The sequence below is a fragment of the Phoxinus phoxinus genome (genome assembly GCF_949152265.1).
Source record: "Phoxinus phoxinus genome assembly, chromosome: 11".
Classification (NCBI taxonomy): domain Eukaryota; kingdom Metazoa; phylum Chordata; class Actinopteri; order Cypriniformes; family Leuciscidae; genus Phoxinus; species Phoxinus phoxinus.
The window spans coordinates 7,067,741-7,092,548 of NC_136886.1; the positions used below are offsets into that span (position 1 = coordinate 7,067,741).

A 24,808-nucleotide genomic window follows, 5' to 3' on the forward strand; every position below is an offset into this window, starting at 1 on the left:
GTATTTAAACACTAGGTGTCAGTATGTAATCAGTGAGGTTTTTAGACATGACTATGTCTGGGATTTTGTTTTTTGTTTTTTTTTGAGAGATTGGAAATCATATATTGTGATTTATCATTTTGGCTGAAGAGTTTGTCTAATTATCTGTCAAATAATTTATAATATTGCTTAATCGGATTTTTGCCAAAAGAAGAGTTTGAACTTTTAGTACATTCACAGATTCATAATGAGGTTTTAATGTGCTCCTGTCCCCAGTTAAGACTTAAAAAATATGACTGATGGGTCTGTATGAAGTGGTTATAATAGATCATTTATAATTAAAATGTGCAGTCTCTGTTAATGAACCAAACATTATTCCAAGATCGATTTAAATTTAGTCCAAATCCGAATACGTGACCCATTTCATCCCAGTTTTAATTGCACATTTGGCCATGCCATTTCTTTCAACAAATAGAAAGCTGCCAGGCCTATTCTTCAAATTCTTGAAAAATAAAAGATTGGTTTCATATTGAGAATAATTGACTCTTATTTGTGTGGGCTCACAACTTCTCATTGGTAACAAGGAAAACTGGAATGTTTTTGAAATTGTTTTGTCAGTGAGTGTTCAAATTGTAAATCAGTTGAAAAGGTCGTCATACAAGAATCAAATAATTTTCCATCAGCAATTTATCATGTTCATTAATATCCACATCCACAGTCAAATCCACTTGTTATAACACAAATATATTTAATAAATACAATTTTATTCTTTTCAAATGAATCACAGCGACAGCCTTACAGAATATTTCTACAAAATACTGATGTGGGAACTGTTGAACATCACAAAAAAAAGTCATAATTTACTCACCCTCACATTCATATGCCTTCTCTCTAACTGATCTCTGAGCTGCTCTTATCTAACTTTATGAAGAAAGCATTGTGTTACCATGTTGCCAGGCTTCATGAAAGCACCACACAAGTCACGAGTAATACACTATAGGCTACTCAAAGTCTTCTGAATCCATGCAAAAGCTTTTCATATGTAGGCTACTGTAACCCCTGTAGCTCTTGAATCTCATTGCACATGCATATTCAAACTCATGACACGTCAGGTTTGAACATCGACTGCAAAGGACATTTGGCACGTCTGTTCCTAAAACTATTGCATGGCTTTAGAAGAATACAGCACCGAAGTTATTCAAAATCATTGATTTTGTGATCCACAAGTGAATGTGAAAGTGAGTGAATAAAAACACACATTCACATACAATATGGGAAAAAGTGCTCATTCTGAATGCATGATATTTGTTACTGTACTTTATAAAGTGTGGTTCATAACTTCATATACTAGAATGAAAGGTGCTGACATGGCAAAAGTTAAGAAAGATACGGTCAACAGGTCAAATGCTGTATTTAACTGCAGTATTTAAAGCGCTTAAATGTTACTGGGACCGGTTGCATAAACTGCTTACTCATTTTATTTTATTTTTTAAGACTTTACATAACTTTTTTTTAAGTCGGTAATATAAAAATGTAGATTGGTCTAATTTGATACAGAAAAGTAAGACTGATTACCCCATAACAAACTAACTGTAAGTTCTTAACACAATGGCTTGATCTGAAAATATAAAGTCTGAATTTTTTTTTAACCAGATCTCAGATAGTTTAATGGAGCGGTTAAGCTTCCCAGGAGCTTCATAACTCATGCAAGATACAAGCACATAATTGTAAGGATTCTCCATCCAGCATCCCTCCATTAGCCCATCTCCACTTTAATTTAATATACTTGAACCCTTTTAAACAGAATACATTTCATCCAAAAGCAAAATTCCGACATTCTGTGAAAAGTCTTGTGTTCCAAAGAAAAACCACAGCGCACGGGTTTGGAAAGACATGAGTGTGAGTATTTAATCTAATGGCAGAATTTTATTTTTTGGTGAACTGTTTCTTTAAGCATAAGGCAGAGGATAAAGGCCCGATCACACCAAGGAGGACAATAACTATAATGATAACGATATATAACTAAAAATCTTTCTGAATATAAATGAATAGCAGAGTCCACACCATAAATATAACGATAACGGCGCTGATGAACGATAAAAACAATGACAGCCAATCAGAATCCATCCTGCTTTAAAGAGCTGGAGCTTTTAATGTGGCAGATGAAATAACTGCAGCAGATGCTTAGAATAAACAGATCGATATCATCCGCTGATGTAGATGCTAATATAGTTATCATTCTATTTATCTTTATAGTTATCGTTCTTGGTGTGAATGGGCCTTGAGCGGTTTTGAGAATGCATGGATGTAAATGGCTCCTGTACGAAGAACTGCTACAGGTCAAGCTTTATACTTTTGCTAAGATACATAGGCTGAAGAGGATTGCATGTCTATATAGCGGAGGTCTACTCTGCACCACATGTGTAAAAATCATATTAATGATTTTCTTAGCTTATGATATCTTCTTGTTCTTTCCACGATGGTTATATACGAACTGCAGGTATTCCAACTTTCTTTCATGTAGTAGAGGACTGTGTCACACTCTTCTGGCTGCCGGTGTTCCTCATGGCACCCGTGCCTGAATGGCTTTCAGATCTCCACTGCCTCTTACAGCCACAGTGAGATGCCATAAGACAGCGCTGCATGAGATCCCGGAACAGATGACCGGCGAAAAACATGTAGATCCAGGGGTTACAACAGCTGTTTAGACTGGCCAGAAGCATTGCAATGATGAATGCCATAGCTATAAGAGGCAAAATAAAAACAAAAAGTTAGTGACACACAAGTCATGAGACTATTACAGGTTTGTTCCAATTGCTAACACACTAAAATGACATGCACGGCACAATTATTTGCAATTGAAAAAATGTGCAATTCAAAATGGCACTTTTTAAATGCACTGAACACAGTTCTCTGGATAAGACACAACAATCTGAACATAAAGTCACATGATGTTTGCTATTTCAATGCATGTGCCACCTGGCCAAACACCTCAATGGTTAACTGTTGACACTTCAATCAGGATGTTAGCACTATGAAAAGACCACTTTATTATTTTTCTTGCCTCTTTTTCTATATATTTTTTTCAGTTTACTGTTTTTTGTGAGCATATTTTTGTTCAGTCCAATGTAAATATATCTGCTGTGCATATGTTGCACTGACTTGTTTGCATGTGTGTGTATCTGCAAATATTTCTGTGCATGTGAACAATCTGAAGAATGTTCTACAATTTCAACTATTTTAGTATTATGGCAAAGCATACTAAAGATGAGAGTGCTTTTCATTATGTCCAACAGTGTGTAGTTTTTTAGACAAAAATATGGTAATATGACTGAAGTGTGTGGCATTTCGTAGAAAAGTTTGATTTTGATAATGCTATATGTAGCCTAGTTTTGGTTGCAGTGCTTCGTTTTGCAGGATATATGAGGTATTTGGGTTTGTGGTTTTGTGAATTGTGTTTAGTATTTTGATAAAACCAGCCTAGTTATGCAAAATTATGTGTGAGCAACTGGAAAAAACTGTGAAAAAACTAATCAAGTACATAATGAACATTATGAACATATGTACTTGATTAAAATGTTACCAAAGATTATGTAAAATCTATGTACTTCACATATTATGCCTAGACAGACAGACAGACAACCAAAGATCATGTAAAATCTGTACTTTCTATACTACGGACGGACGGACGGACGGACGGACGGACGGACGGACGGACGGACGGACGGATAGATAGATAGATAGATAGACAGATAGACAGATAGATAGATAGATAGATAGATAGATAGATAGATAGATAGATAGATAGATAGATAGATAGATAGATAGATAGGTAGATAGATAGGTAGATAGATAGATAGATAGACAGATAGATAGATAAAAAAATCATGAAAAAAATCACTCAAATGTCATCTTGCACCATGTTACTCATTTACTGTATTCAACGTTTCTGATGACATTTTTACCCAAGGCAAAACTCAATGTCTTCATTTACTTACAGTATTCTTTATCATTTACTTATTATGATCTGCTGCTCTTAAATAGCTGGTGGCACAATGTGAAATAAATTAAGAAATTGCTATAATGGCAAGAATCTGTACCCGGGTCCTGATAGGTCTATAATCCATCACTGCTTCTATAGCCAAGTCCTAAAATTGAAAAATGATGCCATAACTTTTAATAATGTTTCTGAGATAAATCTTTCTCAAGAAGCATAAAAATTATGATCCTAAAATAATTATTCCTAAGGTTTCATAATGTTAATGGCCAATAAACTGGAATGGACAAAATTGTCTATGGTCATTCAAATCTGTGTATTAATTACACGGTTGATGCTCTGAAAATCATCATTGAACAAAGACAGTAGAATGAGAGTTTCTGTCGGGCCAAGATCTGCAGACTGAATCATTTTTCCAAAGAAAAAGGGGTAGCACTTTATTTTTCAGTCCTGTTCCGCATGTACATACACAACTGAGTAACCCTGAACCTATAGGAAACATAACTTAACCCAATATACTTACCCACAGACAGTATTTTTGTGGGTGTAACAAGAACAGTGAAAGTGCATGTAATGTAAAATAAAGTGCAACCAAAAGACCTTAATGGCAGCATGATTTATAGCTGTCTCTAAACACACTCTCTGCTCTAAAATAAGCCGGAAATAAGTTTGCATGATGGATTGATAAATGGGTAGGGGGTGGGTGTGCACCTTTGTAAATTAATCGTTCTCTAAAAAATGAAAAACCATGCAATATAATCTGCCATAAGGGAACAGCTGCATGCAGATTCTGTTTCACAGGAAAAAAACAGCACACTCATTAAAGACATAGTAATGATTAAAATAATAAGTAATGATACAATTTCCCAATATCATTTTTGGATGAGCTACTTTATGTGCGATTTTAATATCTAATTGAATCTCTATTGTCCTTTCAATGCCTATTGGATATTATTTTGAATCCGATTATTTTAAATGTATTGTCCTATATAGATAATTGTCTTTCTGCTGATAAATTTAAAGCCTGGACTTTGAGAAGGAGAAAGTGTCATCTTAATGCAGTGTTTCATAAGAAAGAGTCTATTTTTATAAAATCTCTCATGTTTCTTTAAATTTGAAACCTAAATAAAATGAGCTCCAAACGTCTGAGAACACTTGTGAAAATATACTTACATTGTGTTCTATTGCACAAGTATAGTTTCTTTGTTTTCTTTTTTCATAAGAAACATTGTTTATGTTTTAAAATCTTAAATTAAAATGTTGAATCAATGTAGTCTTTTGCCGCAGCACTTTATGCAACTTTGCACTCATTTTCACACGTCTATACTTTACTGTGGAGGAGTAATGCAGAAGAGGAAATATGTGGCAGATGAATCCCTTGCAGTTTGTCTTCCTATGGGCCTTGTGGGTTTGACAGGAATGCACTAGACCTCCTCACAAATTATGTTATGAAATTACACGGAAATGACACTCCTAAAGATCTTGTCAGGATAAATAGGATCGCTTTGATGTCATGCTACATTTACTCGTTTAAGCTTTGAACCGCTATATTACAAGACTTGTTTTCATATTTCTCTGTCTATATTTTATGCTGACATATATTTTTGGATTGTCTGCGTTAGAACACAATTTGTATGAAGTTAAAAAGAGATGACTGTAGGGGAATGGGGGAGAATGTCATTACAATGAAGAGCACGAAACATCTTGTTGTATTGCCATCTTGTATATGAAACATCTTTTTGTATTGCCATATAATAGATTTCTCAAACTTTTTGAAACTCATAGACCAGAAAGTTGGATAACCTACAGATTACATAGATGTAAATTGTTTTTATGACTGTTTGAGGGCAAGATCAAGGACTGCCTTGATGGGCCAAAAGGGTTCCCAAAGAATTTCCATGCATGGTCTTACCAGTATTTTATAAGGACAGAAATGTGTGTGTGTGTGTGTGCATATATATATATATATATATATATATATATATATATATATATATATATATATATATATATATATATATATATATATATATATATATATATAACACAAACTTTTATGTTAAATGGGATTATTCGCAATTAATCGATTTGACAGCACTATTCAAAATGTATCATTTTCAATGCATTAGATACCCAAATGTCAACCCAAGTATATTTTTGATGACATATTTTGCTTGCAAACGTGCTTGTATTATATTTGCTTAAAATAAAGGGTTTTAAATATGTAAGTTATAATTGATGTTTTACTAATGATATAACAATAGCCCATTAAAATTAAAATGCACATGTATTTTACACATTTTATGACCTGTTGATCAACAGAATTGCAACGAACCTTCTCTTGGAGCCATTGGATCCCAGGCTGACCACATCTGAACGAAGAAAAACGGCGTCCAGCAGATAATATAAGCCAGGACGATCACAAACGTCATTTTCACTGTCCTGATCTTAGCTTTGGAGATCAACTTGACGCTGCTGACGCGGGAGAGCGCGGTGCCCTTGGCGGGTCGCGGGGTCAGCGACAGGCACTGATTGCGTCGGGTCTTCAGCTTGAAGTTTTGCCATATTTTATAACTAATAAGTCCATAACAAACGCTTAAAATAGCTACAGGAATGATATAGATGGTGAGACTAATCCATGTGACGTAAGCCTTTGCGCCCCAGGGCTGAACAAAATCCCCCCAGCAGTCGAAAACCCCATCGCCCACTTCTCTGAGAGAGAAGATGTAAACCTGTGGTAAACTGAAGAGCAGGCTTATAATCCAAGAGGCCAAAACATAAAAACGGTCATTTCGACGGCGCAAGGATCGCAGAGGCTGGCTTATAGCCAAACATCTGTCGATAGACATCAACACGAGCATGTAAGTGGACGCGAACATGCCAACCACCTGTAGGTACTTCACCAGGCGGCACAGAAAGTCTGGTCCATAAAAGCGAAAGGTGATGTCCCAGATAAGTTGGGGGAGAACTTGAAAAACCGCCACCACCAGGTCAGCAATGCTCAGGTGTTTCATAAAATAGTACATCCGCGATTGACCGTGTTTACTCGTCTGGATAGCCACAAGGACGCACAGGTTGCCGGCGAGCGCCAGCAGCAGAATACACACAAGGACGGTTACTTCGACTTTAGCCACTTCTTCGTTGCGCTTGAGAGGGTTTACGGTTTGGTTCGATCCCCTGCTGTCATTTCCCCTGCTTGAATTCACCCAGGAGTCGTTGAAGTGCCAGAGAATCACGTCTTTCAGGAGGCTCTCCATTGTGCGTAAAATGCGCGGATGAGCGCGCTGTTATAGCGGCTCTCACGCGCTATAGGCCTATATCGTGACACATGAGTCGAAGAATGCTGATATGATGGGCAATTAGCAGAAAATGTCGATGACAAAAATTCGGTCCAGTTCACTGCAAAATAAACGTTAATTAAGATGTTTAAAATAATCTCAAAGTGGTTGATCTTTTTTAAAGACAATTTCAATATTTTTTTTAAGAGGCTATCTGTCTTGTGAAACCCAAATTGTCTTTATAGGGCAGTTAGCTAACTGTCAAGTAGCCTACCTTGAAAACCTTTTAAACAAAAGACTACATATTGTATGTGATAAATTTGTAATATATAATAACGACGGTGTTATGTTTTGTCAATGTTCCAACTGACGAGGATAGCCTACTAACACATTGTTGCTATAGTAATCTCGAACGCAATTAGGCTACAGTTCGCGTGAGTCTATTCACCGTCAGGTAGAAAAATATGCGCCCTGACAAACTTTTAAGGTTAATGAAATATTCGAAACGCCTATTTAAACTTACAAACATACATAGGCTACATAGCCTACATGTATACATGTAAACATAATACTACTTAAAAACAGCCTTTTGTTTTTACTTCCTTGGTGGGTTGCAAGTCGGCGTTTTCTTTACCACAGAGCATATAATAAACAATATTTATTAGTAACAGTGCGCTATTTAAATTTACATTTTAATAGGAAATACTAACTTGTGATGATATACATTAATATTATAGAATTTTAAATATTCGTATTATTGTGACAATTACAGTTTAAAAAAACCTACCTGAAATGTATTTCGGAAGAGATTCATTCTGTATGTCTTGGGTTTGAAATGGAAGTATTGCTCATAGCAAAACTGCAGCGTTTACTTTCTCCAAGGGTTCTATGGGATACAGCAGGTCTGTGTCTGCACAAACCTGAAAGCAGAGCACAGTTATATGCGACTGCACTGGGTGGATTTGTCCTGCTGCACTTACACATTTCTACCACGGAGTGCCATTGTGCTGTGCTGGAATAATCAATGTATTTTACCATGCAGAAACAATAAGCAGCTAACATATAGCAATTTCCCAGTATGACAATATGCTCTGCTATTGGGGCACATTGTCAGAAAAGTTCAGTGTGTTTTATCTTTTCTCCTGAGCAATAATAGTGGGGACGTTCAAAAGCTGTTTTGAAGCCAGGACTTTAAAGGGATAGTTCACCCAAAAATGAAAATTATGTCATTAATTACTCACCTGGTGAATCCCACTTGAAGAGAATTCTATATTAGTTCATTCAAAAAGGCTTATCTGATCCCTTTGATTCCCTGCTTCATTCTTTTTTTTCACGTTCAGTTCTGTCCTTTCATTGCATTTTCCACCGTTTCCATTATTTCTGACATACACTGGCTTTTTCCTCATGACTTGCGGCATGTCTTTCAGGGGCAATATATTCCCCCTATACACTCAATGCCCTGTCAGGTACAGTATAGTCTGCCAGCTGAAAATAAATCCAGTTTAGATGCATAGAGTTTCAGGACACTTTTCACTGTTTACTTGAGTTAAAGTTTGCCACAGCCAGTTTGGCCACTGATTAAAATGTATAACCGGTCATACATATTGATTAAAATATTCCTGCTTGGACAAACCCAAACCAAGATCAGTCAAGACTGACATTTCAGAATAATCACTGATTTGGTCTTCATTGCAAAGGTGAGCGGCTGAATTTAAAACAGTGAGGGGGAAAAATGGCCTGAGAAACGTGTCTGCTGGGTTACTGCGACAAGAAACAAACAATTATTTAACAATGAAACTGTGCTCCAATTATTTTTCAAGGCTAATAATATTCACATCAATTCCTTATTTAGCCAAGTCTCGGAAGTTGAACATTGTTTTCATACAGACAGAAAAAAATATTCAGAGCGTTCACACACAAATAGTTTCTTTCCTGACAAATGGAGGATGTAACCCCCTCCGATACACCTCCGTGTGTTTTTCTCAATACATTTATGAAAACGTCCTGGTAGAATTCTTTGTAGAAAACAGGAATCACAAAATAGACTTTTTTCGCCCTGTTTGTTAATGAAATTATGAACACAATTATACATGACCAATTCAGATTTCAGACAATTTGAAATAATTATATAAGTTGCACCATGAATGGTAATTATGATGTCACTCTTGCAATGAGCCTCGACAAAGACAAAACGTATAATTAAAGCACTGATTAGCACTACCTATGATTGCACATCATCCTGAGTATCTTGCTGAAAAGACCAGATTAGACCAGCATGATGATAATGGTTGAGCTGGTGGGAAGTTGGGAACACCATCATTTAAAACTTAACGCATGCTGCTCACCGGATATACAATTTACTGTTTTCCTATAGCAAGTACTTGTACGTGTAACTACGTCACCTTAATATAAAGTTACCATATTAAGTTTTCTCATCAAACTGATGAGAAAAATCAGTTTGTTTACATTACTGGTTAACACCAAGATTTAAAAGCATTGATAGTCAAAATCTTCATTGGCACATAAAGCGCATACTTGTACTGCAAATCAGGATTTGCCTTAGGAGACCAGTTTAGGAAAACCACACATCTCAGGGGAACAAATGTTTTTCCTCCAGATAAAGAGGTTGATTCTCCAATAGTGGCGCAGTTGTGTGAACCATTCTGAACATTTTGTCCCTCACTTATCCACACAGCTTCAAATTTCAAAACCCGTTTAAATGGAATATTTAGCAGTTTGGGCTTTAAATGCTCTCTACAAATGGATAAAATGCAAATACAGAGGCAGAGAATGAAGGAAATTGTTGTATATTCCGGAGTTGGAGAGATGTTTATGGCTTTAGAGACTGAATACTAATCAATGTAATGCTGAGTACACATGCCACGCTCTATCCACTGCACAGATGACAAGAAAATAGACAGGACAAGACTATACACACAGGATAATTACACCTGTGTGTGACTGTAATCTATGAGTACTTTTGGTTCCTGATAACCATAATTACCTAGGACCTCAAATAGCAAACAACGTACAACGGTTTTCTGAGCCAGTGATTTTCCTAGATCAAACTGCTGCAAGCCTTGATGATACATATCAGTACATTTCCAACAATGATGTATTCCAAAGTGGTGTGATCTCCACTTCAAAGCATTGGTTGCACTATGCCTTCAGTTCAGGACCTTTACAGGTTGGCAAGATCAGTGACCCATCACATTGTAAGATCCACATCTTTCAATCTCTATACATTGCAAGATGTTTTCCCCGCCAGACAGAAGCCCATACCTGTATAAAATCAGCTGCACTTTGATCATTAGAAATCTATTGAGTAGGCTATACTCTACCCCTGCATGCAGGATCATTTACATTCATTCAGACATCCAACAGCGCATGTGCGTTAAAACTGCATATTCATTGTGTTTTTTAACTTACTCCGCTATTAAGCTATGCATGCTGGCATGTCAATCAAAAAGTACCTTAAATCCCACTTTAAAATAAGTTAAATAATATTTTCGCAAATGCCAATTTTTTTCTTTGACACTTATTCAATCAATAATAGAAGTGGTCTAAATATTAAAACATGTACATATATCTTCCGTGGAAGCTCAGGACCAAAAAACTTTTGTCCAATCATTGCATTCGGTCCAATTTTTATGACGGACGAAAGTTAATTAATTTTTTAACGTGCGAATAAACAACAAGAATTTCAGACTTATACGTACCATAACCATATACACGCCATACATACGTTTTGTGTATTATATAATGCTTTATTGTGCTATATTTAATATAGTAATAATGTTGAACATTTAATGTACACTATTGTATATTATCTGTGTGCATCCCACATTGTATGGCATCTAGAACAAAGAAGCTGCTCTCAGAGTCAAATATATATGAGTGTAAATTTGATTGGCCAATAAGCTTCATTCTGCATTTTGATTCTAACTGCATTTCTTTCTATTACTGCCTGAAATCTTTGGTGCAATAAACAGCCATTTTGCAGGAGGCCTAAATCACTGGCCATAAAAGCACATGGAATCACATTAAGTGAATGAGTGCATAATGGGGAAAAACACACATCTAACCTGGCACTCTGAGAAACATGTGAAAAGAACATATGCATTTAGATTTGTAAATTTTCTGATGAATCCATAGTTATGCTAGGGCGTTGCTATGCAGTTGCTAAGGTGTTGAGTGGTTGCTAGGGTGTTCTGGATGGTCGCTAAGGTATTATTTACTGGCCTATGTCAAGTCAAGTCACCTTTATTTAAATAGCACTTTATAATACAGTATTTCAAGTTAGCTTTACCGTCATAAACAGGAAAATGATGCAAACAGAATTCAATTCAGCTCCGATAAGGCATTGTTTCGTAGTCACATTTTCAAGGTGGCGATTCTGTATGAATTTGTACGATGCGATTCGTATGGAAACATTTTTAGAAAGTATGAAGGTCCACCCCTAACCCCAATCGTCAGGCGTATGCAGATTGTATGAAAACGAATGAGATTGTACTAACTCATGAATTAACCACTAATTTGCCAAAATGTAAAATAGTTATGAATTGACATGAGAATATGGCACATCTCTTCTCAGTAAACTGCATGATTTGAGGTATCATTCACGTCAGGTGTTCACGTGAGGTAACTGCATGAACCGTGAGGGGACCAGTGACACACCAAAGTTTAATACTTAAAACAGGAGCTTTGAAATATCTCAAGTAAGCGACTATAATGATAGCAATAAAGACCTCTGAATCTTCAGTACTGTGCAGAAGAAGACTGGCTTTTTTGATTTAGATAGTTTTTGGATCGTTAATTAGAGCTCACAGCGGGTGATCGGTCAGAATCACGCAAGATTTCTTCATCAGAAGTATTTATTGACTTTACAACTGCATGATTGAATATGTACATTGATGTGTGGTTCTGAAACAGATAAATAAATAAAAACAATAACCATTAGTTGAATGCAAATGAATGATTATCGTGCAACAAACCTCTATTTGTATTAACTGTATCCTTTTCTAATAATATAGCAGGAATAAAATACAATAACATTTTAACATGGCCGAAACTGGCATTAAAAGAATGAACAAAGCTGTTCTGCGGGTCTAAACCGCTCCAATTATAACAATGAGAAGGGATAAACCATTCGCAATACAATGGCTCCCTCTGCTGGTCACATAAATAACTACACCAGGCCGCGCCGAGAGGTGTCACGTGACAACTAGCGTACATGCGGGAGGTGCGTGCTCTATAGCAAATTAACTGGAATAAAGGCGAATATCACCGCGATAACTCACAAACTATGCAGAGGGTGCTTAACTGGTATTCTGCAATGTGTAACCAAAGAATAATGCCCGAGTGGCAACCTATACATCGCTAGAAAGAAACATAACAACACGAGGCCTAGCCGGCAGGAAAAGCTAAGCTTATATTTAGTACACTGAACAGAAAACACTAACAACCTAGCTTTCACAATGACAATATAAGAACAACGAAATACTGATTCTTACTTGTAAAGACGCACACAAAAGTAGGACAGTTGTATTAAGGCGGGTTGTAAGTCCGTGCAGTCAGCGAACAATACTAGCAAAAAGTCTCGGACAGAATGCTACAAGCGTGCAGCGAGCCTGAGTCGACTTGTGATTGGCTAAGAGTCCAGGTGAAGCGAGGCGTCATCCAGTAGGAGAGAGAAAGTCACAGTAAAGTGTCTGATGCTTAGCGAACACCAGGGGGCCTTTTTTACAGCCGCCCCCAGATTACTGAAGGGAATCTGCATCAGAGGAAAAGGCGCCCAATCGTCCGTTAGTGATTAGTCTGGCAACTCTGGAAGCTGGATGAGTCGAGCCACAGGGCGGGTGTACGACCGGTCTCCTACTTTCACTTCAGCAGATCGTATTTTACCGTTTACTGCCGATGTGCAGGTCTGGGTTTTCAATATTCCACTTCTGTCGGGCCTGGAGGCTGGGCAGATAGAAACGGATAAAATGCTTCCAGAAGTGGTCAGCCAACAGCTGGCTATGGCGCCAACGCCTACTGCTTAGGAGCTCGGAGTCAGGATACACCACCTGCGGGAGAGAGGCATCTGGCCGCCCAATGAGCAACGAGTTGGGAGTTATTGGATCAGGGTCGGCGATGTCTGCAGATGTGTAGCCTAATGGTTTGGAATTGAGGATCCCCTCAATCTCAACTAGTAGGGTTCTCAGTACCTCATCTGTCACAAGCTGGGATCCAAGGGTGACTTGCAGGGCTTGTTTTACTGAGCGTATCTCACGCTCCCAGCAGCCGCCAAAGTGGGGGGCGTTAGGTGGATTAAACTTCCAGTCGATCTGCTGAGAGGCGAGTTGAGCTTTGATGTCGGGCATCTTCAACTGTAGGCACACTCTGAAGACAGTTATCTACATAGAAATGTCTTAACACGGAGTTTCTCATGACATCAGCTGGCTGAGTATGGTCGGTGACGTGCTTCTGTAGGGCGTATGTAGCACAGCAGGGGCTACAGGTAGTGCCGAAGGGAAGCACCTTCCACTGGTAGACTGTGGGTTGTTCATCACGTTTGAGCTCCCTCCAGAGGAAGCGGAGGAGAGGTTCATCCTCCGGGAGGAGCCTCACCTGGTGAAACATCCCCCGTATGTCACTGCTGAAGGCCACACCATGTTCTCTGAAACGCAGGAGAACTGAAAGGAGAGGTGGACCAAGGGTTGGACCCGGGAGCAGGAGTTTGTTCAAGTCAGCGGCGCTGTACTGGAAAGAGCAATTAAAAACCACTCGGTGCTTGCCATTGTGCTCGACAAGGTGGTGAGGGATGTACCAGCTGCTTGAGGTGTTCTCTGTGCCATGGGGTAGTTTCGCCACATAGCCAGCCTGTTCAAGTCTCTGGATCTCTGCGTTGTAGACTTGGGCCGTCTCAGGGTTCTTCGCCAGCCGCCTTTCCATATTCCGGAGCTGAGGAAGTACTGCCTCCTTTGGTGCACAGAGCTGGGGAAAGTTTTTCACGCGGAGAAGAGGAGTAGCATAGCGGTGGACACCATCAACATCTACTCGCACTGTCTGTTTATCTAAGCATTCAAGGGCCTCCTTGTCCTGTCCTGAGCAACGAGTTGGGAGTTATTGGATCAGGGTCGGCGATGTCTGCAGATGTGTAGCCTAATGGTTTGGAATTGAGGATCCCCTCAATCTCAACTAGTAGGGTTCTCAGTACCTCATCTGTCACAAGCTGGGATCCAAGGGTGACTTGCAGGGCTTGTTTTACTGAGCGTATCTCACGCTCCCAGCAGCCGCCAAAGTGGGGGGCGTTAGGTGGATTAAACTTCCAGTCGATCTGCTGAGAGGCGAGTTGAGCTTTGATGTCGGGAGCAAGGTCAGCGAATGCTTCCCGGAGCTCTCGATCGCCACCTCTGAAGTTAGTCCCCTGGTCTGAGATCAGCTCGAACGGCTTTCCTCTGCGGGCGATGAACCGCCTCAGGGCCATGAGGAATGAGTCTGCATTCAAACTGGAGAGCAGATCGATATGCACGGCTCGGGTGGTCATGCATTTAAAGATTATTCCCCAGCGCTTTTCACTCCTCCTTCCAATCACTACCGAGTATGGCCCGAAACAGTCTACTCCTGTTGAGTAAAATGCTGGCTTGAAAAGTCGGACTCTGGATGGAGGTAGGTCTGCCATTTTAGGGATTTGTGGCTTTCCGCGCCATTTCTGACACTCTTGACACTTGCGCTGAAAGCGGCGGATAGCCTCTCGCCCTCCTGGTACCCAATACTTGCGGCGCATCTCTGAGAAGACCCTCTCTGGGCCTGGATGGTGCAAGCGGTCATCATAATCTTGGATGAGCAGCTGCGTGACTGGGTGTTTGGCATCCAGCACCACCGGGTGAACAGTATCCAGTTCCAGTTGGTTACTATGGCGCAGACGTCCGCCAACGCGGATGAGTTTGTCACTGTGGTCGAACTCTGGCGCCAGCTTGAGAAGTCTGCTGCTCTTGGCGACTGGTTTCCCTGATTGCAGCTGGGCATAGTCAATAGGAAAACTGTCTTGTTGGACCTGTTGTAGTAGGGCCAGCTGGGCTTGCCTATAGGCTGTGACGTTGCCGGGGGCCGCCCCATGTACAGTCTTAGTTGTGGCGGTCAGGAGGTCTTTAAAGGAAGAGAACTGCTTAACGTCAGGGAGCTGATTTAGCGTGGTAGTAGTGAAGCCGCAGAATGGAGGTTTTTTGAGCTCTTCACCCTGATCTGCCTCTGTCTGAATCTGAGGACTTTGTGGCCATTTGTCTGGGTCACACCACAAGAAGGTTGGGCCTTGACCCCACCGGCTGTCTGGTGTCAATGTGTCGAGAGGTTTGCCACGAGTTAAGTCGTCGGCAGGGTTTTGTGCAGAGTCCACGTACCGCCATGTGTCGCCCTCGGTGAGATCTTGAATCTCTGCCACACGTGTGCCAACGAACACTTTGAATCGGCATGACTCCGACTGCAGCCACTTGAGCACGGTAGTAGAGTCCGACCAGAGTACCACCCGCTGGATGTGCAATGTGAGTTCAGATTTGAGGATCCGAGCCATTTGTGCTCCGGTCAGAGCAGCGCATAACTCCAGGCGTGGGATTGACTGCTGCTTTTTTGGGGCAACTCTGGATCTTGCAGTGACGAAGGCTACTTGGACGACTCCATGAGGATTCTCGGTTCGGAGGTATGCCACAGAGCCATAGGCTCGCTCTGAGGCATCACAGAACACGTGGATCTCACGCTCACAGGTGGGAGAGTCTAACTCACGGCCAGTGTAACACCTCGGAAGTGCAATGCTCTGTAGGTGAGGTAACTCGTCCTCCCACTCTCTCCATGCGGCTAGCAGGTGATCCGGCAGAGCAGGGTCGTCCCAATCACGCTTTTTCTCCCACAGGTGTTGGATGACAACTTTGGCCCTAGTGGTGTAAGGTACTAAAAACCCGAGGGGGTCATATTGACTTGCCACCACTTTGTAGATGGAGCGCATAGTGACAACTTCTTCAGTGGCTACAGTCTCTCGACACTTGAAGGACAGGGTGTCCTCTCGACAGTCCCACTGCAGGCCCAGGGCTGATTCTTCTTGACCTGGGTGACCTTGGGCGATCCACTTTTCAGCACTAGCCGATCTCGCCTCAGCAGGGAGGTGACGGATGGTGTCTGGATGGGTACTGGCCCACTGGCGTAACTCAAAGCCTCCCTCGGCAAGGAGAGACTGCAGCTTGTCGATGATGGGCTTGGCATCTTCAACTGTAGGCACACTCTGAAGACAGTTATCTACATAGAAATGTCTTAACACGGAGTTTCTCATGACATCAGCTGGCTGAGTATGGTCGGTGACGTGCTTCTGTAGGGCGTATGTAGCACAGCAGGGGCTACAGGTAGTGCCGAAGGGAAGCACCTTCCACTGGTAGACTGTGGGTTGTTCATCACGTTTGAGCTCCCTCCAGAGGAAGCGGAGGAGAGGTTCATCCTCCGGGAGGAGCCTCACCTGGTGAAACATCCCCCGTATGTCACTGCTGAAGGCCACACCATGTTCTCTGAAACGCAGGAGAACTGAAAGGAGAGGTGGACCAAGGGTTGGACCCGGGAGCAGGAGTTTGTTCAAGTCAGCGGCGCTGTACTGGAAAGAGCAATTAAAAACCACTCGGTGCTTGCCATTGTGCTCGACAAGGTGGTGAGGGATGTACCAGCTGCTTGAGGTGTTCTCTGTGCCATGGGGTAGTTTCGCCACATAGCCAGCCTGTTCAAGTCTCTGGATCTCTGCGTTGTAGACTTGGGCCGTCTCAGGGTTCTTCGCCAGCCGCCTTTCCATATTCCGGAGCTGAGGAAGTACTGCCTCCTTTGGTGCACAGAGCTGGGGAAAGTTTTTCACGCGGAGAAGAGGAGTAGCATAGCGGTGGACACCATCAACATCTACTCGCACTGTCTGTTTATCTAAGCATTCAAGGGCCTCCTTGTCCTGCCGTGACCTCGTACTGGCCTTTTCGCTGCGCCATGGGAGGACGTCCAGCTGCCACAGTCTCTCGACATGCTGGTAGATGTCAGCTGGAGGTGCCCCGAAGGTGGTGAAAAGACAGCGTTGTTCGATAAGGTACTGCTTTAGATAGTTAGTCGGACCTTGCAGCGTCCATCCGAGACGGGTGCGGACAGCAACCGGTGCACCAGGGGGACCAAAGATGACTGGCTCAACTGGAGTCACCAAGTGGGGGTGGTCTGAGCCAATGAGCAGTAGCGGGACAATGTCCTTGAATGAAGGGATAGGAAGCTTCTTCAAATGTCTGTATTTGCTCTGCAGTGCTTTGAAGGGATATGTGTGCTGGCCCAGCCCGAGCTTGGGTGCGGTAAAGGCTCCTTGGATGTTGTATACCATGGCTGGAGAACAGGCTGGAGAGATGCTAAATGAGACAGCCGCCCCGTGAAGCGTCTGCAGCTCCTGTCTGACTGTACGCAAGGGCAAATCCTCGAGCTGTCCTTGAAGTCCCAGATTTTGGACTGCCGGTTGGAGGAGCAGGGTGCGTTCAGAGCCGTCGTCTAGCACAGCGTATGTCTCTAGAGTTTGGTCACCATGGCGGAGGATAACTTTACTGACCTTGAGAAGCACACGATGGCCCTGCGGTGGCTTGCCAATGTATAGCACTTGATCTGCACTTGCTATGGGCAAAGGTTTGCTCTCACTGTACTTCACCTGGTCAGGCCTTCTCTCAACTTTGTCAGTCTTGGTTAGACTTCTCTCGCTGACATCGTGCAGAGCAAGCAGGTGTCTACTGTTGCATGTTTTACAGCACATCTTCAGATCACATTCAGCTGATCTGTGTTCTCTGCCGCATCGCCAACATCGGTTGTTGTCCTGAATCCAGTTACGTTTCTGGGTGGCGCTGAGGAGTTTGAAATTTGCGCAACTATTTAGAGTGTGCTTGTAGTTCTCACAGAATGGGCAGAACTTCTTTGCATCTAGACTGGTTGAAGGAGTAGATTTGGCCGGCTCCCTAACCGATTTGGGTTCAGCCCCCAGCATGAGGACTGAGGCCTTAGGGGACGACTTGACAGTACTCTTGGAGTCTCTGGGCTTAGATCCAGTGTCCTTTCTCAATCGATATTGTGCTACATCCTCCTGGATCTGAAGCTCGTATTCCAACCAATCTGCTAGGTCCAGAAGAGTGGGGATAGGAATGCGGAGCGGGTGGATGTAGCGCCTGAAACTGGACCTCAGGTCGTGCGGTAGCTTGCCCAGTAGACGGGTGACATGAGAACCACAGTCCAGCTCAACTTGCCCCTTTAAACCGAGCTGCTCCAACATGCTCACCAGGGATCTGACGTTCAGGGCGAACAACCTGAATGACTTGATGTCTCCACTCTGAATGTTAGGGCCATCCATCAATTCAGCAATACGCTGAAGGGCGAGTTGGTGTGGCTGCCCGTACTGCTGGTTTAAAGCTGCCATAGTGTCAGTGAAGGGGTAATCAGAATTGCTGTAAGAATCTGCCACCAGCAATGCTTCCTCCAGCTTCAGATGATCCACTAAAATCTGGAACTTGAAACGTTCAGTGGCATCTCTTGGAAGGAGATTGTCTAGGGCAATACGGAGTCTCGCAAAGTCTCTTGGGTTAGGACAGTTGAAGTTCGGGATGGTAGGAGTGGGCCCTCTGTATGTTCTTTCCTGTCCACCAGGAGGGGTCACTGAGCGTCGGTGTCTGGGCTCGTGCCGAGGTGAAGTGGGACTACGTCTCTCACGCTGGTCTGGAGAGTAGCTGCGGCGGCGTGCAGGAGAGTAGTCACCTCGGCGTGCTGGTTCTCTGTATTCTCTGGAGGAATAACAAGAGTCTCTGTAGCTGGCGTGGCGCTCAGGTGAGCGGCGGTGGCTGGACTGCTCATAATTATAATGAGAACTGTAGCGCCCTTCCCTGGACTCATAGCCTCGTCGCGGGGCCTGGTGTTTGTTGCGTACTGACTCAGGAGAGCGCTTTGGTGAGGGAGAGTCATACCTGGTTGATTCCCTGTAGTCCTTTGTCTCTCTGCTGTAGTCATGATGCCTGTCAGAGGACCGTTGTGGTGGTGTCTCCCTGTCCTGGAAGTAGACTGATTTGTACCGGCTTGGAGCACCTCCATAATCCAGCCCTTCTCTGTAAAGTCTATTTCTGGCAGTTACAGTACGTGGCTCAGGACGGAAACTGCTGGGCTCCGCTTTGGCTCTGAGCTGCTCGTTCTGTATTTTTAATTCCTCCATTGATGCTAGGAGATCTTCCCTTTCACGCTCTAGTATCCGACGCTCCCTTCTCCACTCATCTGCAGAAGATTCCCATTTGTCAGTGACTGACCATCGCGCTGGGCTGTGATGCAGCTGACCTTCTGGGGATGCAGAGCGTGAATCAGGTCTGCTGTGGTCCTCTTCGTCTAGCCGCTCTCTGGACTGTGACTCAGAAGACTTCTTGGTTTGAGATTTGGTCGGGAGATCAGACAAGTCATAATCTTGCAAGTAGTTAGGGAGGGACCGCTGCCTCCTGGATCGTGCACTAGACTCTTTATCCGAGGTGGTAGACATCTTGCTCCGCTGCAAGCTCTGGCTCCGGCTCGAAGGACCACTTTGTGCAGAAGAAGACTGGCTTTTTTGATTTAGATAGTTTTTGGATCGTTAATTAGAGCTCACAGCGGGTGATCGGTCAGAATCACGCAAGATTTCTTCATCAGAAGTATTTATTGACTTTACAACTGCATGATTGAATATGTACATTGATGTGTGGTTCTGAAACAGATAAATAAATAAAAACAATAACCATTAGTTGAATGCAAATGAATGATTATCGTGCAACAAACCTCTATTTGTATTAACTGTATCCTTTTCTAATAATATAGCAGGAATAAAATACAATAACATTTTAACATGGCCGAAACTGGCATTAAAAGAATGAACAAAGCTGTTCTGCGGGTCTAAACCGCTCCAATTATAACAATGAGAAGGGATAAACCATTCGCAATACAATGGCTCCCTCTGCTGGTCACATAAATAACTACACCAGGCCGCGCCGAGAGGTGTCACGTGACAACTAGCGTACATGCGGGAGGTGCGTGCTCTATAGCAAATTAACTGGAATAAAGGCGAATATCACCGCGATAACTCACAAACTATGCAGAGGGTGCTTAACTGGTATTCTGCAATGTGTAACCAAAGAATAATGCCCGAGTGGCAACCTATACATCGCTAGAAAGAAACATAACAACACGAGGCCTAGCCGGCAGGAAAAGCTAAGCTTATATTTAGTACACTGAACAGAAAACACTAACAACCTAGCTTTCACAATGACAATATAAGAACAACGAAATACTGATTCTTACTTGTAAAGACGCACACAAAAGTAGGACAGTTGTATTAAGGCGGGTTGTAAGTCCGTGCAGTCAGCGAACAATACTAGCAAAAAGTCTCGGACAGAATGCTACAAGCGTGCAGCGAGCCTGAGTCGACTTGTGATTGGCTAAGAGTCCAGGTGAAGCGAGGCGTCATCCAGTAGGAGAGAGAAAGTCACAGTAAAGTGTCTGATGCTTAGCGAACACCAGGGGGCCTTTTTTACAAGTACCAAAGCAATCAGATCCTGTGGTCTGTATCCTGCCGGGCCAAATCTGTTCTTCATTGTCCCCTTTAGCTCTGGTTTTTGTCTGCTTGAAAATGTATTAACAGAAAAAACAAGAACAATGAAATTGAACTAAACTAGAGTGATTAAACACTATATGTCATGGGAAAAGTTTCTTCGTCATATTTGAGAAACTCAGCTAAAGCCGGACAGGACAGATCCATCTGGGCCTCATCATTGCATGCGTATGGATTACAGTTTGGGGTTTGAGGAGGCATCTGCTGCGCTCTGTTTTATATTGTACAGTGTGTACCGTACTGTCAGAAAGCTAACCGAATCAAGTAATCCATAGCCATGAGCCAGAACAAGCACACTCCATGCTCCTGCGTTCCTGCATTTAGGGTGAAAAAAATTGGTTTAACTTAGATTTTGAGATTTGTACCAGTTCGTAAAAACAAAACAAACAATGTATTGGTCTGTGTAAATTGTGCAAATTTGACAAGATCTATATCAATATTCAGGATAAGCAGATGTTTTTTTTTTTAAACGGATAAAATAAAATAAATAAATGAGACATACTCAAATTGTTTTTTTAGAGATTATTAATATGCTTTTGTTCAGCAAGGATGCATTAAATTAATCAAATGTCACATGTGACAGTAAATATTATTACATTGTTACAAAAGATTTATATTTAAAATAAATGCTGCTTTTTCTAACTTCCTATTCATGAAAGATACTTTCCACAAGTTTCTACAAAAATATGTTTTTTGAGCACCGAAGCAGCATATTAGAAAGATTTCTGAAGGATCATGTGACACTAAAGACTCGAGTAATGATGCTGAAAATTATTGATGCGGAATAAATTACATTTGACAAATATATTTAAAAATAAATATTTTAATATTTCACAATATTACTGTTTTTACAGTAGTTTAGTATCACGAAATTGCTACCTTGGTTAGCAATTAGCATTAAACTCTTCTTTCTAAACCATTAAAAAAGCCCAATGTTAGTGTATCCGCCTTTTACAGGCTCTCTTGTGTTTAACCGAATGAGCAAGGAGGAATGAGGAGAATTTGACCTTTCCAAATACATTTCACATCATCCATATCTTACATCTTCATAATCCCGAAGGGTTCAAGTTGTTTTGACTGTTGATAAATGTACAGTAAAACCAGTCAGTAAAAACCAACAGAAGCATAAACTACCTGAAAAGGGAAACATTCATGCTTGGAAAATCTTGTGGAACTCTGAGAAATGGTATTTGAGAAATGAAGTATCTCACTGAGTGTAATGCACAGATCTGAAGCTAAAACACATACTGTTCTTATTGGATTAAGCTTAAAGCCTGACGATGTGAGTGCGTGTGTGTGTGTGTGTGTGTGTGTGTGCTGAACAGTGCACGAGAGCTGTGTTGACGTGCGAGTGAGCAGTAAAGGCAGTAGATGGTGTACACGTGCAGACTTTCACACCTGTGTACTTAAATCCACAATTACAATCATTCTCCCAGGGACAGGACAATCAGCGTCCATTTTTTAACCCTCTCACACTTTCTTTTTCCCCCGCACGATATAACAAAACCCCAATGCCCCCTTGTAAATGCCAGAACGAGTCAACATATATTCCCTGAATGAGAGCTGCAAGATTTTCACATTTGCAGAAAACATGTTTTCTTAATCAGAATCAGACTATCGTTGTTAAAGACTGCTCTTAGGTGACTCATACATACTTAATTTTGTGGTATAAAAAAAAAAAAAAAAAAAAAAAAAACAGCTCTGTTGACCGATCATTTATGTGAGTTGAGGCTCTAAGCTTATCAGAAAACAAGTATACAGCCATTCTATAAATGAACAAAAACGAATTTCCTTTCCATTCAGTGTCCCCAAGAAGATGTGACAAAGGAGTGCATTTAACAAGGAGTGCATTTGTAATCTTAATTGCTTTCAATATACAGTTTCTGTAACAAAGCATTTATGTAACACAACTGTGCTGTTAACCAGATGAAAGGTCAACAGTCTTTTGAATTTGTTGAGAGATGGAAAAATCAGTGTTTATGAGCAGCCACTAGCATTTGCTCAGAGTGGACAGTCATCTCATCTGGCCATCTTAAGCGCGGTAATCTGTTTAAGATCCATAAACGTGTTTCAGGAAGAGGAAACAACGTGACCTTTTGTAAATGCGATCTGTAGCTGCAGGTAATACAGACATTAGTTTTCCAAAGAAGTGGGATTTAAAATAAATAAATAAATAAATAACAAGTAAAAAAAAAAGATTATATACAATATATAATATTAAATAATACAAAAAAAATATATATATACATTGTGTATTATTTATTTAATAAAAAACAGATATGTTCAACCAACATTTTTTTATAAAAAAATATTTGTTTGTGTTTTAGAAAACCTGTTTGAAGATTTCATTATTTTTGCAGTTCTGATTATTGCCACTAGAGGGGCAAAAAACACCTCACAACTTCAATACAGAGTTTGCTTCAAGGAACTGTTTCTGTTTTCTTTCTTGCCTTTGTTTTTATGGAGAGACCATGTGTCCAGGAAAGCCATCCGACTTTAATACCCACAGTATGATGCTTGAGAACCCAAAAGGTCAACAAAACAAACAAAAAAAAAAACAAGTCAATCATCCACAAAACTGGCCAAAGACCAGATGTGAAGCTGACCAGTGTCACCTGAACAAGTTGGCAAAAATCTTACTTCACTTTCATTATTAAAAGCTTTTATCTCCATTTAATTTTTATGACCGTGTAATCTTATGACCGTTTATGACCGTGTAAGCAATCTGACATTGTACCCACAGGTTTCCAATTGGATTTCAGGCCACTTTTTTTCAGTTTGTATTACAGAAACGAGATTTGAAACCATCCTCTTAATTTCCTGCCAAGCATCTCAAATTAAATCAATACCGATCTCACTAGAGACATTAAATCAATCTTCTTGGAGATTCATTAATTGAGATTTGTATCAGATATTTAGACAGGCAGACTTCAAGAAGTGACAACACTCCTCTCTCATCAGTTAAATGTATTGGCAGACCCAACATGAAGATGTGTGTATTTCCGTCAGGGTCTGACAGAAGTTACAGTGCATGTTCAGAATGTGGTGGGTGTGAAGAAATGACGCCAAACAGCAAAATAACATTGAGAGTCATCCTGCACCAGAAAACAATGGAATGAGGAAAGATGAAGGAAAATATTTTGTTATTGCACAAATTATTTGAAGAATCTATCAAAGTCCAGGTTGCTTCAGTTTATTGTATTTATATATTTAACTAACTATATATATATATATATATATATATATATATATATATATATATATATATATATATTATATATATATATATATATGTTCTTTTGAACTTTCTATTGATAAAAAAATCTTGCACAATTTTTTTGATCATGATTTCCACAAAAATATCAAGCAGCACAACTGTTTTAAACATTAATTATAAGAAATGTTTCTCGAGCATCAAATCATCAATGATTTCTGAAGGACAGCACTGAAGACTAGAGGGATGATGCAAAAAAAATCAGATTTGCCATCACAGGAATACATATGACCACATATGAATATATGATACACATACTCACACATACGTAAATGTGCACACAACAGTATATGGTTACACGCAATTCTGACTACCTCCAATCCAAATGTGGTTTGAATGATCAGATCCTGACACTTTTAAAGAGACATGATCAGGTCATAACACATTTACATTACACCTGTATTTAGCGTATCCTAACGTGACCCTGAATATTGAAGCACAGAAAAAAAAGTGAAACCATAAAAATCCTACCAAGAACATTCTCATTCAAGAATATTTACACAGGCATTGAAGGGCCGAGGATGAATTGCCCAAATTTCAACAAGTTACATAAATATCTTGAAGCTCTACAAAGGATAAAGTTCGAGATGTCTTACAGGTTTTTGAGACCGGCTGGAGCCTGGGAAATACATCTTGGCAGATGA

At 40.9% G+C, this 24,808-nt stretch overlaps 1 protein-coding gene across 1 annotated transcript; it reads right to left on the reverse strand.

Moving 5' to 3' along the window:
* Positions 1-712: 712 nt before the first annotated feature.
* oxtrb (oxytocin receptor b) lies at positions 713-8,182 on the reverse strand. Its single transcript, XM_079629616.1, has 3 exons — positions 8,042-8,182; positions 6,312-7,375; positions 713-2,722 (listed from the first exon to the last, which is right to left on the reverse strand). Exons 2-3 carry the CDS (start codon positions 7,231-7,233, stop codon positions 2,496-2,498), a joined length of 1,149 nt encoding a protein of 382 aa, XP_079485742.1. The 5' UTR covers positions 7,234-7,375; positions 8,042-8,182; the 3' UTR covers positions 713-2,495.
* Between the last annotated feature and the right edge of the window lie 16,626 nt (positions 8,183-24,808).

Bases quoted from the DNA above. Each gene is read 5' to 3' on its own strand.
- oxtrb (XM_079629616.1), bottom strand. From the start codon at position 7,233: ATGGAGAGCCTCCTGAAAGACGTGATTCTCTGGCACTTCAACGACTCC. The intron at 2,723-6,311 runs GTTCGTTGCAAT...TGCCTCTTATAG, and splicing joins TCCAATGGCTCCAAGAGAAG to CTATGGCATTCATCATTGCA.